Source organism: Bos grunniens, chromosome 11 (assembly GCF_055505025.1).
Source record: "Bos grunniens cultivar Pamir isolate PY7600 chromosome 11, Bosgru_T2T1.0, whole genome shotgun sequence".
Taxonomy (NCBI): domain Eukaryota; kingdom Metazoa; phylum Chordata; class Mammalia; order Artiodactyla; family Bovidae; genus Bos; species Bos grunniens.
In genome coordinates this window covers 44,034,408-44,051,375 of record NC_141175.1, presented here as the reverse complement: position 1 = coordinate 44,051,375, position 16,968 = coordinate 44,034,408, and the positions used below count along the sequence as shown (strand labels likewise).

The 16,968-nt window shown below is 44.9% G+C and overlaps 1 protein-coding gene across 11 annotated transcripts in view; it reads right to left on the bottom strand.

Annotated features, from left to right (window-relative positions):
- The window catches only part of SPRED2 (sprouty related EVH1 domain containing 2), a 127,414-nt gene that overhangs the window by 91,357 nt on the left and 19,089 nt on the right, over window positions 1-16,968 (bottom strand). Inside the window, exons 1-2 of one of the 11 annotated variants that reach the window (XM_086326314.1) lie at window positions 12,893-13,027; window positions 12,729-12,801 (exon numbers count right to left, since the gene is read on the bottom strand). The exons of 4 other annotated variants lie outside the window; for them this stretch is intronic. Coding sequence is in view for 5 of the 7 variants with exons in the window: in XM_086326303.1 (XP_086182429.1) it covers window positions 13,219-13,289 (71 nt within the window). In the remaining 2 variants the exon portion in view is untranslated. Of the gene's footprint in view, window positions 1-12,728; window positions 12,802-12,892; window positions 13,061-13,218; window positions 13,305-13,721; window positions 13,862-14,351; window positions 14,654-14,992; window positions 15,019-15,492; window positions 15,543-16,968 lie in introns of those variants that run through there. 6 more of the 11 variants (XM_086326306.1, XM_086326312.1, XM_086326313.1 and 3 more) reach the window with 6 other exon arrangements.

The following is a 16,968-nucleotide window of genomic DNA, read 5'->3' as shown; positions in this document are numbered from 1 at the left end:
TGGCTCCCTATGGCTTACAGAGGAGTGAGTTCCGCATTCAAGGTGTTTTCTTCCATCTGCCCCAAACCACTGTTTTTAAATCTTACCTTTCAAACTAGTCCTTTTCGCCTCAAATGTCTTGGCCAATACCTGCTCTGTCTTAAGAGGCCAACGGTTTGAGATTTGGAATCAGACTGTCTTGGGTTCAAATTTCCATTCTAAACACTTACGAGCTTCCTTGGGCAAATTACTGAAGTGCTCCAGGTCTTAGGTTTTTGGTTTTTTAAAAATATTTACTTATCTATTTATTTACTTGGACGCTCCAGGTCTTGGTTGCGTCACACTCAATCTTCAGTCTTCGCTGCAGTATACGGGACCTTCAGCTGTAGCATGAGGGACCTTTAGTTGGTTCATATGAACTCTTGGTTGTGGCACATGGGATCTAGTTCCCTGACCAGGTATAGAACCTGGGCCCCCTACACCGGGAGTATGGAGTCTTAGCCACTGGACCACCAGGGAAGTCCCTTGGCTTTAGTTTGTTCACAGGAAAGAAGCTGCTCTGAGGATTACATGCGATAACAAAGGTGAGGCCTCAGTCAAGTGCCTGGAGTGCAGGGAGCACTCAGTAAGCACTGACTACTCTTCTTCGGAGTCCTATCCATCCTCTTGCTCTGCAATCTGAACATGTGTTAAATACTTTGACCTACAATACCTCTTTCTCTGCACAGCTAAGCCTGTCCTGCAAGGCTCAACCCAGATGTGACCTTCTCCATGAGGGGTTTACCTGAAACCCACCCATCTAATCTCCTTCCCCTTCTGAAAACCTACAGCAAGTGGCCTTACTCTCGGGCCCTTCACAGTGAAAGCTCCTGAGTGTCTGCCCCACTGTAAGATGCCCTGGACTTGGCTGATGACATTTACGGACAGGCCCCATGCCTGATTCATCTTTGTGTTCGCCACACAGTCCTGCGTAGGGCAGAACGTTGGTAAATATTTGCTGAGCGAAAGAACAAATTTTTGGAGGAAAGGCAAGAGAGAGTTCCAAGCTTTGAAGACTAAGGACCCAGCACCATGGTGTAACTGAGCAACAGGACAGAGATGAATTTGTCCCGGGACACACCGGAGAAGTAAAGAAAGTTTTATTCCAAAGGAGCACTCAAGCCAAACTACACAAAGTAAAATGAAGTCAGCCTCCTCCTGTCTACTGCAAGTGAAGCCTAGCTGCCCCTACCAGAGCCAAGAGTGGCCGCCATTTTAAACAAATAAGTCACGCTGCCTCTGGGCACAAACAGCCCTCCAGGCTTCAATCCTGAGGGGAGGGGACTTATATATCCTGTGCTTGAAAAACTAGATCTTGGATCCCAAGAGGCTATTCTAAACTTCTACCAGGCATGTCTGCTTAGCAGTTCACTCCTTAAAAGCCTGTGCTGGTAACAAGTACAGCTGCATTCTTAATCACTTACACCCCACAACCAACTAAAGATAGCTTGAGGAGGTCTGCCATATGCCAAATTCTTCTTTTAAATAAGAACACAAGAACCGTTCATGCAAGAAAAATTCAGTCATGGCCATAAGAAAAGGGAAAGACTTGGCTTTTCTTTGTTTTGAATGAAATACTGACAGAGAAAAATTTTGATATAGAAACAGATGCTCACTATATCCTGATCCTCCATTCGCCAGACTTATGTGATCTACACGGCCTGGCCTATGAGACCCTCACCCCAGCATGGATGGAAACCCTGAAGATGACCCAGGCCGGCCAGAAGTCAGCCAGCAGCAATACCAAGTAATAGACCCAGGCCTCGTAGCCACCCTCTTGAACAAATAAGATACATTAACTCTTCTTGGCAACCGGCATAGGTGGTTTAGGACATCTTTCTTTTCCTTTTTATCCAAATACTACCAATCTATCAAGGCAAAATTGAATCCCCTTCTCTTCTGTGAAGCTTCTCTCAAGTGCCTAAAACCAAGGTAAAAGTCTGACATAGAGGGGTGGGATGGGACGGGAGGTGGGAAGGAGGTTCAAGAGGCAGGGGACATCTGTAAACCTATGGCTGATTCGTGTTAATGTTTGGCAGAAACCAACACAAAACTGTAAAGCAATTATCCTTCAGTTAAAAATAAATAAATTTTTAAAAAAGAGATAAATCTCCCCTTTCTCCCATCAAATTTCTACAATGTTTTTGGCACTTTTTTGACCTTTGTTCACAAAACAAGGTAACGTAATTATATTTAATTCAGACTCGGACCTTTCTAACCAGATTGCCAGCTTCTTGAGGATGGGACTCTTAGTTAGACTTCTTCAGACATGGCACTTCCTCCAAAGCATGTGAGAGGGTTATCTGCAGCCTCAGAGGATATACAGGTGCAAACACTTTTCCAGTGAAACCACTGATGCACAGCCCTTCTGCCATCAATTTTAGTGATTATCCACTGACTTTCTCAGGCTTAGCTCTCTTACATCACCTTCCACAATTTCACTCCTCACTCCTCCTTAAATAGTATATGACATTTTAATTAAATCAAGATTTGGGGGTACAGTGGTATGATTATTGGCTTCAATGGTGGCTCAGATGGTTAAGAATCTGCCTGCAAAGCAGGAGACCTGGGTTTGATCTGTGGGTCGGGAAGATCCCCTGAGAAGGAAATGGCAAACTCCAGTATTCTTGCCTGGAGAAATCCTTGGACAGAGGAGCCTGGGAGGCCCCAAGCCATGGGGGTCACAGAGTCAGACATGACTGAGCAACTGACACTTTTACTTTAGTATGATTATATAAATATTTAAAGTGGACCTTGTAAAATGTGATGGTTATGTTTTCTTTCTTATAAGCTTTGTTTTATTCCTACATTAAAAACAGGCCTTCTTTTAAAATGGTTGCTTACTTTTCAGTGTATCGATTACTATTTTATCTACACCCTGGGCCAGAGCTGAAAAATGTGCTCTCAATAGGATCAAAAGCATTTCTGCTCCAAGTGCCACCCCTTCTGGGACCATCCATCCTGCACCATGCCCTCTGGACTGGCTGCATGGCTGCAGCTTCTTTCCTCTATTTCTGTTCTGTGCTGGATTTCTGGATTGTGTGGTGTTCTCTTTCTTTCTCCCAAGCCCTGATGGAATGGCTTTCACTCCCAGTTTTTGGTTCAGGACTGCATTGGAACCCTAGCCTTTAGAATTCTGTAGCAGAAACTGCCATCTATCCCACCCTCAACTTTGCACCACCCACCCAGCAGGCAGTCTGCTTTCAGCTTTCTCTGCTAAGCCAACATTCACACACTGGCATTTCATCTTGCAAGATTTGGTTGCTATCTCTCTGGGAGGTTTCTGGGTTCATACTGTTTTCATTCCTCAATGTCATCTTATTAGGGTTTTGGGAAGAAGCAGATATATAAATACATACACTTGTTCAGTTTACTATGTTTAACCAGAAGTCAAGGACTGAATGTTTACAAATAGAATTACAAGGTCAGTCACCATGTATTATACCATTTTTTCTTTTCCCTTCTAGCATCAAGTACAAAGATTCATAAGCAGTGGGAGCTCAAGAAGTATTTGCCAGTAATGGTGGGTCAATAATTTAATTAAATCAATGCTGACATTTAGACCACTCACTGATTATAAATGGTAAAGCAATCAGGATATTAAAACATAAATATCCATTCATTTTCTTAGGTAACTCTAAAGGTACATGTAGCAACTTGACCACTACTGGGAGCACCTGGGAGAAGGCAATGGCACCCCACTCCAGTACTCTTGCCTGGAAAATCCCATGGATGGAGGAGCCTGGTAGGCTGCAGTCCCTGAGGTCGCTAAGAGTCGGACACGACTGAGCGACTTCACTTTGACTTTTCACTTTCATGCATTGGAGAAGGAAATGGCAACCCACTCCAGTGTTCTTGCCTGGAGAATCCCAGCGACGGGGGAGCCTGGTGGGCTGCAGTTTATGGGGTCGCACAGAGTTGGACACAACTGAAGCGACTTAGCAGCAGCAGTAGCAGCAGGAGTACCTCACCTTCCAACATAGTAAAAAGACTTCTTTACAATACAACAAAGCAAAAAATCTTTAAGAATAATATGTTTATTTTGTTATTTGGGGGCTTCCCTGGTAACCCAGCTGGTAAAGAATCTGCCTGCAATGCAGGAGATCCCAGTTTGATTCCTGGGGTGGGAAGATCCACTGGAGAAGGGATAGGCTACCCACTCCAGTATTCTTGGGTTTCCCTGGTGGTTCAGCTGGTAAAGAATCTGCCTGCAATGTGGAATTGCAGAACTCCATGGACTATTCCATGGGGTCACAGAGTCCGACAGACTGACTTTCCTTTTTGTTATTTTACTTTTTGCCCAAACAGTCATGAATAAATACCAACTGTTGGCAGAACGCCAAAGTTCTTTGCATTCAAGATAAAGTCATTCATTAATTTAACAACCACTTAAGACTCTACCGTACTGAAATTCAGGTACTTTCTAGGTGACACTAGTATACTCTAGAGAAGACAAATGTGGTTCCTGCGCATGTACAGGCAGACTGACAATGAACATATAAATCAATAGACAGTGGTACCTCCTACCCAGATTTAAAGTTGGACTACTGAGTGAATGGTGTGTCATTTGCCAGCGACAGGGAGAAGGGGGTGAATGGGCTGCCCAGCTCCAGAAGAGTGGAAGGTCTATTTTGGACATTTAAATTTAGATGCATCTTAGACATCCATGTAGCGATACAGACACAAATCTGGAGCTCTGGGAATCGCCAGCCTGGAGGAATCAACCTGAGTCATCTGTGCACAGAATGGTACATAAAGCCATTAGATGAGATGGCACCTGGGGGTGGGGGCGCATTCCGGCACCTAAGGAGATGAAGCCTTAGTAATAAACACATAGTAATTCCCATCAGAGTTCACTACGCAATCACAGCATCTTAAGACAAAGTAGATGTTAAGTGTACACCTATATGAGTGTCTGAATTAGAGCAATGTAATTCCACAAAGCGGCTGCATCTGAAGTTATTAAGATCAACAGGCAAGGTATAGATACGCAAAAAAATCATAATTAAGGTTTTTACTTTGCAAGACAGCAGAAAATTTGTGCCAGTATTAACCAAAAAAGGGTTAGATGCTGATGAGCACATTTGGTCAAACTGAGAAACAGAAATGAATCTACCATGTTTGGGGCATTTTATACCTCTGCCAAAGAATTTATCGGCACAATCCTTACTGAACCAACTAGCATTTGATTTACATCCAAAATCCCAAATACATCCCCAGAAGCCAAATATAAAGCATCAGACTTCACTCAAGGTCCACAGTGAATCCTGAAACGTCCAAGTTTCAAGAAGCAGCTATACTTGGCAGTACTGTTTGTCATGTACAAACCAAACAATGGCCCTCCTAAGGAAACAACTATTTCCAGAAAGGATAAAGTACAGGAGGGGGCTTCCATGGTAGCTTAGAGTTAAGACTCTGCCTGCAATGCAGGAGACCCAGGTTCCATACATGGGTCAGGAAGATCCCCAGGAGAAGGGAATACTCACTCCAGTATTCTTGCCTAGAAATTTTCATGGACAGAGGAGCCTGGCTACTCAAAATTTGGTCCAAAGCACAGCCTGCAGCAGTATCAGGAAAACTTAACACATCATTGACTGGAGACATTATATGTGGCTTTTGCTACTAGAACATTATTGTATATGTCTTTTGCTACAGGGACGTTATTGATCAGAAATACAATTAACATCACCATGGAAAGCTGTTAGAGCTTAAAACTGATCAAGGGTTTATTATACAACTTATGATTGTTGTTATCATTCACATTTTGCGCCATTAGATTTTTGTTCCAACCTTGTGTATATTATAAATGAAAGTATAATACTGTAAAATTTTCAAGTGACACATTATGAAATTTCTCATTTCTACAAGAGCCCTCCTTTGTCCTTTCTACAAGGACAAAGATCACCTTGTCCGCTATCAGGTAAAATAAAAGAATATATTTTAAAGGAAATAATACCCACAGGATTAAAAAAAAAAAAAAAAAGCTGCCAGAAAGCACAATCTGCTTATCCGGGGGAAAGCACACAGTATACTTGTAATAGATGTTCTGTTCCCTGCACAGAGGTGCCTGCTATACTGCCTATCACACTCTAAGGAATTCTTACAATGCTTTAGTAAGATATACACAACGTTTCAAATAAATACATTACATGCAAAAAAAGTTGTTGATATTCAAACAGGGGTGCTTCAATATTCGCTTACAAAACAAATCACCGGCCCTAGGCATTAGTTTCTGCAAAATCCCCCAGTCAACATCAGAAATACAGGCTTGCAGCCTGCTGAATTGGAACTTATAGCTCAACAAGATCCCCCCACCAGGTGACTCACACCCACTTTCATGCCCTGGTCTAAAAGGCCTGGACCTCAAGGCACTTGTTCGCACTATGCTGGTCAGACCAGTAATTAGGTGAATATAATATTTAAACACTTTATTCCAGAAGCAGCAGCATTGTCAGTTTGAAAAAAAAGGTACATTCATGCTCATTATATTCCCCTTTAAGAGTTCTAAGGATTGTGTGTAGGCAGGCAACCATGTAAAATAAAGTTAAAAGCTGTAATCACATATACTCACAAAGTTAACCACATATATTAAATATATTAATGAATTACAGGGGAACTAAGTAAGCACAAGTATATACAACATATCTTTAACCAAACCAAGTTGTTTCAAAAGTTTGTCTCTTATTGGACAGCTGAACAGTCTCAGTAAAGACAGTTTTCTTGGGGATTTTTCTCAAGGAGCACGTACAATTTAACATTAGATGCTCATTCCTACTGGATCTCATTCACTCATTTGGCAGATCTTGCTTAACCAGGCACTAAATGCAGCAACAAACAAAATAGGCAAACTGCCCACTGTCTTCCTGGAACTAAACCCTAGGGTACACAGATAAGAGTGGACCTGGGGTCTCTGGAGTTGGAGAGTCAACAATCCCCTCCACTACACACACAAGTCTGGGACACAAGATCTAGGAGAAGCCACTGAGCAGCAAAGAGTACAAGTGTAGGTCTACAAAACTGCGCGTTCAGTTCAGTGGCTCAGTCGTGTCCGACTCTGCGACCCCATGAATCGCAGCACGCCAGGCCTCCCTGTCCATCACCAACCCCTGGAGTTCACCCAAACTCATGTCCATCGAGTCGGTGATGCCATCCAGCCATCTCATCCTCTGTTGTCCCCTTCTCCTCCTGCCCCCAATCCCTTCCAGCATCAGGGTCTTTTCCAGTGAGTCAACTCTTCGCATGAGGTGGCCAAAGTACTGGAGTTTCAGCTTCAGCACTGGTTTCTTGCAAATGCAGGCATGACAGTCATCCCACTTACAGGTCCCCAACTTGGACATCAGCCTTTTCCTTCTGCCAAACAAATCTCTCCTTCCCTCCCCAACAACTGGCCTGGAAATCTTTCTTGGTTTCATTGCCCACTTCCCTCCCATCTTTGGTGCAGTATTTACACAATGTTATAAATATGATTAGAAACGATGGGGATGACAATGGCAGCTTGCTAACGTTTACCACTTTTCTTCCGTGCCAGGTGATCTATTGATATTTAACTGTACCTCCATCAGCCCACTTTCCAGAAGAGGAAATTAAGGCTCAGAGTTTATGTAACTGCTCTAGGTCACCTGACTAACAAATGGCCGAATCAGGACTCAAACTGCCTTCTTACAGCACATCTCAGTTCGGTGGAGGAAAGTACAGAATTGACATAAAAATATTGATAGAGAAAGCTGTTTCTCAGGGAGTTACTGAAATATCCTTCTCATCTTTCCTTTTATCACTAAAATAGCAGTTAACAAGGGCCAGTGCTGTAAATTCCCATTTTCCTCCTTGCTTAGTTCTTTTATTCTGACTCGAAAGTATTTCAAGCTAAAATGTTAAAAAATGATTCTTTTTTTCCCTTCATCATGAATTCGTTACAAATGCAAAGTAAATGTGAATGATTGTCCAAAGGAGCAGGATGAAAACTCCCCCACCCAATTAAGTCCAATACACACACCTGAACTTAATGGGCCTTCAACACCCCCAGAATATTAATCAGCACCCGTTGGGCTCTGCTGAACACAAAGGCGATTTTGTGGGAGGAATGCTGGGAGCAATCCTCTTTTCTGTGATTACACCTCATTTTATAACAATGTTCAGACATTTGGTTTGTGCAAGTATAGTAATTACATTTCTCACTTTGAACTAATTTAAGCAGCTACATCTGAGCTCCTCCACAAGTCCTCACACTCATTGGCCCTCCTCCTCCTACCCGGATCCCGCCTGTCTGAGAAGACCTCTTTGCCCAGAGACCGTCCTCACTTTCTTGCAGGGGCTTTTTGTGCTTCAAAACTAATTCTGCAAGCTGACCCCTACAATGGGCAGCAACCCCCCAAATACACACACACCCTTTCTTCCTGGCACTCATTTGGATGATCCCCGTGGAGACAGAAAGCCACCAAGCTGCCCAGACTTCCCTGCTATCCCACTGTGTCACCTGGGGCTCCACTTCCTAGGAGCCTTAGTGTCCCCATCTGTTAAATGGCATTTCCGGCCTAGATGTTGTTGATGGACACTCTTTGGAGCTCCTGATGCTACCCCGAGGTTGGAAGAGCAACAGCCCAGAGGTGGATGCCAGCCCTTCCGAGCCCAGGCAAAACGCCCGGAGCCACAAACACCATCCCAGAGGCAGTAAATCCCTCAGCTTGTGCCCCATAGAGAAAACATGAGAAAGTACGCTTCCTAATCCTGCTCACCCAAAGCTCCACCCACACACTTTGCAGTTCCTTAGAATTCACTCTCCGTGGCGGTCAAGAATAATTAATCAAAATGTTCAAAATGCAGAAAGCAACACCAGTGTCCACCTCCTCCTCCTCCCCTAAATCGAAGAGCCTAGTTTTGCAAAGTGAAACCCACATTTTTATCTGTGCACCCACTCTTGTCTCAAAGATATCAAAGAGCTTTTAGAGAGGCAGTGACGATGGGACGGGCTAAGTGGTCGTGGAAACCAAATTCACCACTACACCCTCTGTGCACCACACCTGAAATGTCCTGACTTTTTATCTCTGGGGAGGGTCTTTTCTATTGAGGTCAGGGGCAGATGGCAACAGACTTCAGGGTGTGTTTTTATTTCCCTTTCCTTCTGCTTGACAAACCAGCCCTCCGGGCTGCAGGTGTGACAGGTCAGAAATAGTTAACATCAAGTTCTCCTTTGCTGGGAGCGAACCTGTTCCACCAGAATGGCCAGATAAGGGGAGCCGCCACTTCCTTAGAGATAAGATCCGCCGTTCTGCACTCAGACCTGAGTGAGGCAGGGCCCGCCATTAGCCACTCACCCGCCCACCCACTGCTCAAGCGCGCTTCTGCTCCAAGTCACTGGACACTACCTGGGGCGGTGGAAAGTTGAATCTCTTTCTCAAATGGGGCATTCTTAATTCATGGTTAACTGTCCCACAATGCAGTCTCTGACCTCACAGCTAATGCTAACAATGAAAAACTCCCAAATCACAATGACTTCTTAACAACAAATGGCTCCCCCTCGGTGTGTGTGCCTGCACACTCGAGTCTGTGTGGTGGGGAGGTGGGCAATTAACATCTATGCCTAAATTCGAGGGAAACATTGTCTGCAGTGAAAACCCATCCAATGACAATCTTTAGAGACATTTAAATTCTCCTTGTTCAGTAAAGATTCAGTGAGAGGGGGTTTGATTGACCCTGAAGCTGTGTGGCCACAGATGCAGGAGAAAAGCTAGTAAAATCAAAGAGGTGGGTGTACGGCACACAAAGCTTCTCTCTGATGCAGGCTGAGCAAAGGGATGCTGCTTATTTCAAGTAATTTTATGCTGAATCTTTTTTAAAAAAAGATTTCTTGGCCATGCAGCGTGGCACGTGGGATCTTAGTTCTCTGACCAGGGATCGGACCCGTGCCTGCTGCGTTGGAAGCACAGTCTCAAGCATGGGACCAGCAGGGAAGTTTCCATGGTGAGTACTGCCGTACACAAGATCGTCACACACACCTGAACGCACGTGCTCTGCAAATCTAGATGTTGGTGTCTGTTTTGCTTAAATCAAACGATCAACTTGAATTTGGATCCTGCTGTCCTTTTACCTGTGAAGACACTGTATCGGCTCAAGCTTCACCTGGGGAGCACAGGTAACTCCCTAGAACTCCAGTTCCAGAACAAGTCTCCCTTTGGCTCTTGGCAGTGTTTTAAATCTTAAAATACTACTACTAACACAAAACGGTGTGACGCCCCGGTCGTAATTTTACTCTCCAGAACGAACGATAAAAATATCAAAAGTTGGGCGAGGAAGCAGAGCAGGAAAAAAAAAAAAAAAGAATGTTATCAGAACGTTATGACATAGCCCACGTGTGGAGGGTAACTCCCCAGCATGCCATCACCCCAGGCCAGGCCTCTGTTCCTCCCCTTTCCTACTTCTTCCTCAGAGTCCCTTAGGGTATCTTACACCATCACAAATCCTTGGCAAAGTCTAGAATCTTGGTAGTCAATAAACCAAATGGGTGAGGGGCACTAGATCCCCCATGCGCACTTCGACAGGATTTACCTGTCTCTGTTTTCAGCTCGAGAGAGTTCCTCACAAATCCAGTCTCTTGGGTCCCTTCTCCTGCCTCGCTGGGGCTGTTTATCAGACAGGCATGATCTGTCCCTTCTGTTTACACCTTGCGTGCGTGCTCAGTCGCTTCAATCGTGTCTGACTCTTTGCGACCCTATGGACTGTAACCCTGCCACATTCCTCTGTCCACGGGATTCTCCAGACAGGAATACTGGAGTGGGTTGCCATGTCCTTCTCCAGGGGATTTTCCTGACCCAGGGGTCGAACCCATATCTCTTATGTCTCCTGCATTGGCAGGCAGGGTTCTTTAACACTAGCACCACCGAGGAAGCCCATAAAAGGTATGTGTGCACGTGTGCTGAGTCGCTTCAGTCGTGTCCGACTCTTTGCGACCCTATGACTGAGCCAGCCAGGCTCTTCTATCCAAAGGATTCTCCAGGTAAAAATACAGGAGTGGGTTGCCATGACCTCCTCCAGGGGATCTTCCCGACCTAGAGATTGAACCTGAATCTCCAACACTGGCAGGCAGACTGTTTACCACTGAACCACCTAGGAAGAGAACTGGTGGTAGAGCTGCAAATTGCTCAGCCAGCCCTAAAGTCCCCTTCCAAGGCCTTTGTGTACAAAATCCCAGTCTCCAGTCCCAGGAATCTGTCAGATTTTCTGGAGTTTTCCTTCAGCCTATAAATATTGCCCCGATGCTGGCTTTCATCATAACCCTCATCCTTTAATCCATACCCTACGGAACAGCAGGAGACTCAAGTTTAATCCCTGGGTCAGGAAGATCCCCTGGAGAAGGAAGTGGCAAGCCACTTCAGTATCCTTGCCTGGGAAATCCCACGGACAGAGGAGCCTGGCGGGCTACAGTCCATGGAGTCACAAGAATCACACACGACTGAGTGACTAAACCACCACCAGGCAATTAACAGTGATTTCAAAATCGTAGACGCCAATTACAGAGCACCTCTTCGTGGACTCTTAGGAACATACGTCATCTGACTTAATACTTACAACAGCCTAGGAAAGGAGATATTATGGTTTCTCTTTTACTTGAGGTTTTGAATGGTTCAGGTGATTTACCCCTGGTCACATGGCTAATAAGTAACAGAGAGGAGGTGATATTAGGCCTGCCTCAGTCTAGAAGGGTGCTGACACAAGGAGGCCCCTGGGGCTACTGAACGCCTGGAATACAGCTGGTCCAAATGACGTGCTCTACAAGTGTAAAATATACACTGCCTTTCAAAGGTGTTGTACCCAAAATGCAAAATATCTCAATAACAATTTTTATTATTGATTACATACATATTGAAACAACTATTTAGACAGGTTGAGTTAAATAAATAAAATATATTAAAATTAATCTCCCCTATTTTTTTTTAAACACACTGCTCCCAGACCATTTAATGTCACTTATGCAGTTCCTGAGGTATTTGCATTGTACAGCACTTGTCTAAATCCTCCAGTCTTTACTGAGAAGTCCTACTGCCTCCCTGCTTTCCTGCAGTAATGCAGCTCTTTAGTAGTTTACACGTTGTACACTATTTTAAAAAGAACAGAGACTCTGTGGTGGTCCAGTGGCTAAGAGTCTGTGCTCCCAACGCAGAGGGCCTGACTACAATCCCTGGTTAGGAAACCAGATCCCGCATGCTGCCACTAAGAGTTTGAATGCCGCAACTAAAGATTTCACTTGCAGCTGAGACCTGGCACAGTCAAATATATAAACAAAAATATTAAAAAAAATAAATCCACCTCAACAGTCTCACCTCCAGTAATAAAAACTTTGTTTCCTGATGAAGACTTCAAGAATAATTTTTAATGCAAAGAAAAAATAAGTATAAATTCACATACAGATGTCAAAGAATCTGCAAGCAGCCTAGACAGGGCTGTCCCCCGTCCCTACAATGCCAGGATCTCCAACATGGTCTTGGCATTTGGTCAAACCTCCTTCTCAGGCGGTGTCCCTTTTAAAATTTAACTCAATTTTCAACTTTTTAATTTTGTATTGGGGTAGAGCCGATTAAACAAACAATGTTCTGACAGTTTCAGGTGAACAGCAAAGGGGCTCAGCCACACATATACACACATGAATCTGTTCTCCCCCAGCCTCCCCTCCCATCCAGTGCTCGGGCAGTCTCCCTTTTATCGCTATCTGCACTCACCATCTTGGTTCTTGACCTCAATAGATGAAAATGGTTCTCAAATCATATCAAAAGGGGACCTAGCTTTTTGCTCCTAAGGATGAGAATTTCATAGATGAGAAGGTAGGGAAAAGATGTCGGGCACTGAATCTACAGTAAAAATCAGAAGGAGCTATGGCCCATACCTTTCCCTGGGGGAGTGGGTCTCAGGGCAGTGCACCTGGCTGGCTGGCATCTGGAAGGGGTCCAGAGGCTGCCTGCTCTGGCTGCCTTCACTGTGGGACGCCTATCCGCTGAAGTTCCTGACCTACTGCAACTGCTAACCCGAAGTGTTCGTTCTCGCTCAGGGTTTTCCATTTTTATGTTATAATCATCAACATCAGCTGTAGCAGATAGCCTTTTTTCAACTGCTTGCGCTCCATGTACCAGGCACTGTGCTGAGCACGCAACCAAGGTTATCTCACTTAATCCTCTGAGGAATGACTCAGCTCCGGGCCCAGGCAAGACTCACCCAACACAGCAGGCTCTACAAGCCAGCCACACGGAGGGACACTGAGTCTCCCTGCCCTCCTTCCCCAGCATTTCTAGGGTAACCCCATGGCATCCAAGCCACCCAGCAGCAGGCTCTACAAGCCACACAGAGGGAGACTGAGTCTCCGTGCCCTCCTTCCCCAGCATTTCTAGGGTACCCCAGCAACGTGCAAGCCACCCAACAGCGGGCTCTACAAGCCACACAGAGGGAGACTGAGTCTCCCTGCCCTCCTTCCCCAGCATTTCTAGGGTACCCCAGCAACGTGCAAGCCACCCAACAGCAGGCTCTATAAGCCACATGGAGGGAGACTGGGTCTCCCTGCCCTCCTTCCCCAGCGTTCCTAGGGTACCCCAGCGGCATGCAAGCAGGTAGGCTGGTTTGGTCAGCTGCCAAAGTGCTGACACGGTATCATTTAATTGTTACTTTAATTACGTGCTTTCAAACAGCACTCTCACATGACGACCTGTCAAATGGCACTTTACCTGTGCACTGGACCGGGCCACACAGGCATAAGCTAAGCAAAGTTAACTGGCCTGAAGGAACTTGTAAAACTAAATTACAACAGGGGACAAAAGTTAGGGATGGAGTGTCGGCCTAAACAGCTCACTTCCTTGTCTTAATTGGCTTCCATCTTGGTGTTAATTGACTTTGGAGTTAAGAGCCTTTCATACAAATGGAGGGAAGCTGACCTTTGGAGCGCTGGTGACTTGTTGAGTAAATATGTCTTTATGGACTTCATAAAATGCAGATAGTGTAAACACACACTCAGGAACTATTAAAAGCACTGGGTGGCTGGAGTAAGGCACAAAGGTGGCCTTTAAGATTCCTGAGTACTCCGTAGTTGGACGTTTCAGAAAACGAACATCCAGGATGTAATTACAATTTAGGGAATAGATTTCAAACTCTGGCTTGCAGGCAGAGGATTCACTTAGGGAGCTTTTCAAAAATACAGATTCTCCGGGCCACATGCCCAGAGAGGCTGATCCAGGAGGTCTGGGGTAGCCTGCTGACATCTGTATTCTAACAAGCTCTCCAGACTACCAACTCTGAGTAGATGGCCCAGGACCAGCTTTGAAAAACTACGATTTCAGTGCTATAAGCAGTTCACTCACCTTCTCACCTGTTCTTCCTTACTCCCACTAAAGAATACCAGCTGGGGAACACAGAAGACCAGAGTCCTTCATTCAGGAGCGGAGGGATCTTGTGAAGCAGGAGGGAACTCCCTTTCTCCCCCTGCCCATTATCCAAGAGCAATAACTGACCCCAGCAAGTTCTCAGGCTGGCACCAGGAGAGCCTTCTTTATGCCTCTGAATGGGAAAGAGATCAGCTCCCCTAGAACAGCTGAAACCCATCCACAAAGTCAAGGGTGCACATTCAGCACAGGGAGCCACATTTTCCACATATACAGCCCGATCTCTCTACACTGACCACAGCCCCCATGTCAGGGAGACGTCAACATGCACAGCATCCATGAGCCTGAGGCAGCTGGAGAAACACCTCCAGTTCTGGATCCCTGTTTTATAAGGAGACTGGGACGGTGTCTGGGCAGCAGAAGCTCTCCTCATGTATCAGTGGGGAGACAGAACAGCAGAGAGCTGGCTGTCGTGGCCACAGAGGACAGTAGTTCCATAGACGAGCTGCTGACGATCAGGGCCACATATCCATGTCACCTGGCACGAGGGCCCCTTATCTTGGAAGTATCTGGGCAGAGGGAGAAGGGCCATCTGGGGCAGCAGAACAGCACCTACTTACCAGCCCTGCATTAGTAAGATCTCCACAGACCCTGCGTTTCCATCCCCGGGGTGGGGTGGGGGTTGGGGGTTGAGGGTGGAGTGCTCTCACATGAGCAAATATGCCCTCAATCATGAGTAACCCTTTCCCCAAAGCTTATCAAAATGGTTCATGACAGCATTTGCTTTTTTCCTACTCAACATGGAGAGTGCCAAAACGTGGTGACACGTTTGACAAGACCAGAAAGTGTCAAATCTACAAACAGTTCATAAAGGACTATAGATTTCCAACAACCAAAGTGATGAACCGCAGGTAAAATAGATTTGGTATTTTTATTGCAAAATTCACGAAAGCTGTAGAAGAAGTTGCTAATATTCCCACTCAAGGCGTATGCCATTTCAGAACCTCTAAGGACCCAGTTTCCACCCATGGGCTACTAGCAAAACGACTTAAAGAGGAAAACAGCACGTCTTACATAAACAAGAGCCTAACACGTTCAAAGGGAGAGTTGTTTTTCTCACCGGCATGGCCTCAGCACACATTCGTTCTCGTGCATTTGCTTAAATTAAGTGATTATGAATTTCGCCTGCCAGGTTTTGACTCCTCGTTTCCAAACAGAGGAAAAGCAGAAGAGCCAACATGCCTCTTTGGTTCTTTACACTTTTTTTTTGTGCTGTCGTCCCATATGGTTGTCACCACTGAGGCTCTGGACACGAAGCGCTCGCCCATGGGTGCTTCCCTGGTTATTATTGTGCCAGCCTCCCCGTGATCCTGATCTCCTGCCTGGGAAGGGCTCATCACCCACTGCACTCGCACCCAAGGCCAGCTCCGCTGTAAGCTCTCCTGCAAGGCCGTCTGGACCTTGAAAGCTTTCTGGGAGGTTCCAACCCTTTCTCAAGACTCATTAGTTTAGGCAGAAATACACTCACTCACTGGAAGAACCTTTAGGCGATACACAAACTTTAGCACCATTGGCCTCATCTCAAAGTCCATCTTGCCTCCAACGTCTTGAGCGGAGCTGTTTTTTTGCGGTAGGGGGAGGCAGAAGAGGGGAGCCTAGGGGACTAGGCACAGATTGACAGGAACTGGAAACCTACAGGTAAGGATGTGAAATTGATTTGATGTCTGAGGCCCTCCAGCCCACGCAGTTGTGCTCAGACGGCCATTTTTTCCAGAAAGAAGTCTTTGAGACTTCTTATGAAGTCATGAGTTGACTTGGTCCCACTTAAAATAAATAAATAACCTGTTCTAGTGGTAGCAAAATATGCACAAGGTAAAATTTACCATTGGACCCATTTTTAAGTGTATGGTTCAGTGACATTAAGTACATACGTTCACACTGTTGTGCAAGACTCTCCCGTTTTTAAGAGCGCCCTTCACACTTTCTCCTAAGATATTAAAACACTTTTTCAACCTCTCCCACATTTGCATCCTGTGCCACAGTTTCAGATGACAAGCTACAATCTTAATACCTGGCATCAGTTTTGTTAGCAACATCTGTTTTAAGTCAATGTATTTTTCAGTTCTAGGTAAAGCATATGATTCTATATCTGTTTTCCTTTAAATTCAAACAGATGCCGGTCTTATAAAAACAAAAGGTTTGTCAAAAATCAAATTCAAGAACTATTCTTGTTTCCTGTAAAATAACTGGCCCCATTCTACCCGCCCCCTAAAAGACAAAATAAAAAAACACTCCTGTATTTACTACTTAATTAAAATAGCTAAATTCATATCCTAAAGGCATCTGTATTACATCACTAAGGAAAACTTTTGAAAAAAACCATTAGGGCTTTTAAAGTTTCAGTCAAACTTTTAAAAAAGTTAATAAAAAACAGTCGTAATTTTGGACAGCTGTAGGTGATTTTTTGGTGTGTTTTAGAGTGTTTTTTGTTAAAAAAAAAAAAAAAGGCCTCTTGAATCAACAATTAGAATTTATTTTGCATTGTCTCTTATGGTTTCACTTTACATGTAACATCAATTTGGTATCTTCCTCCCTA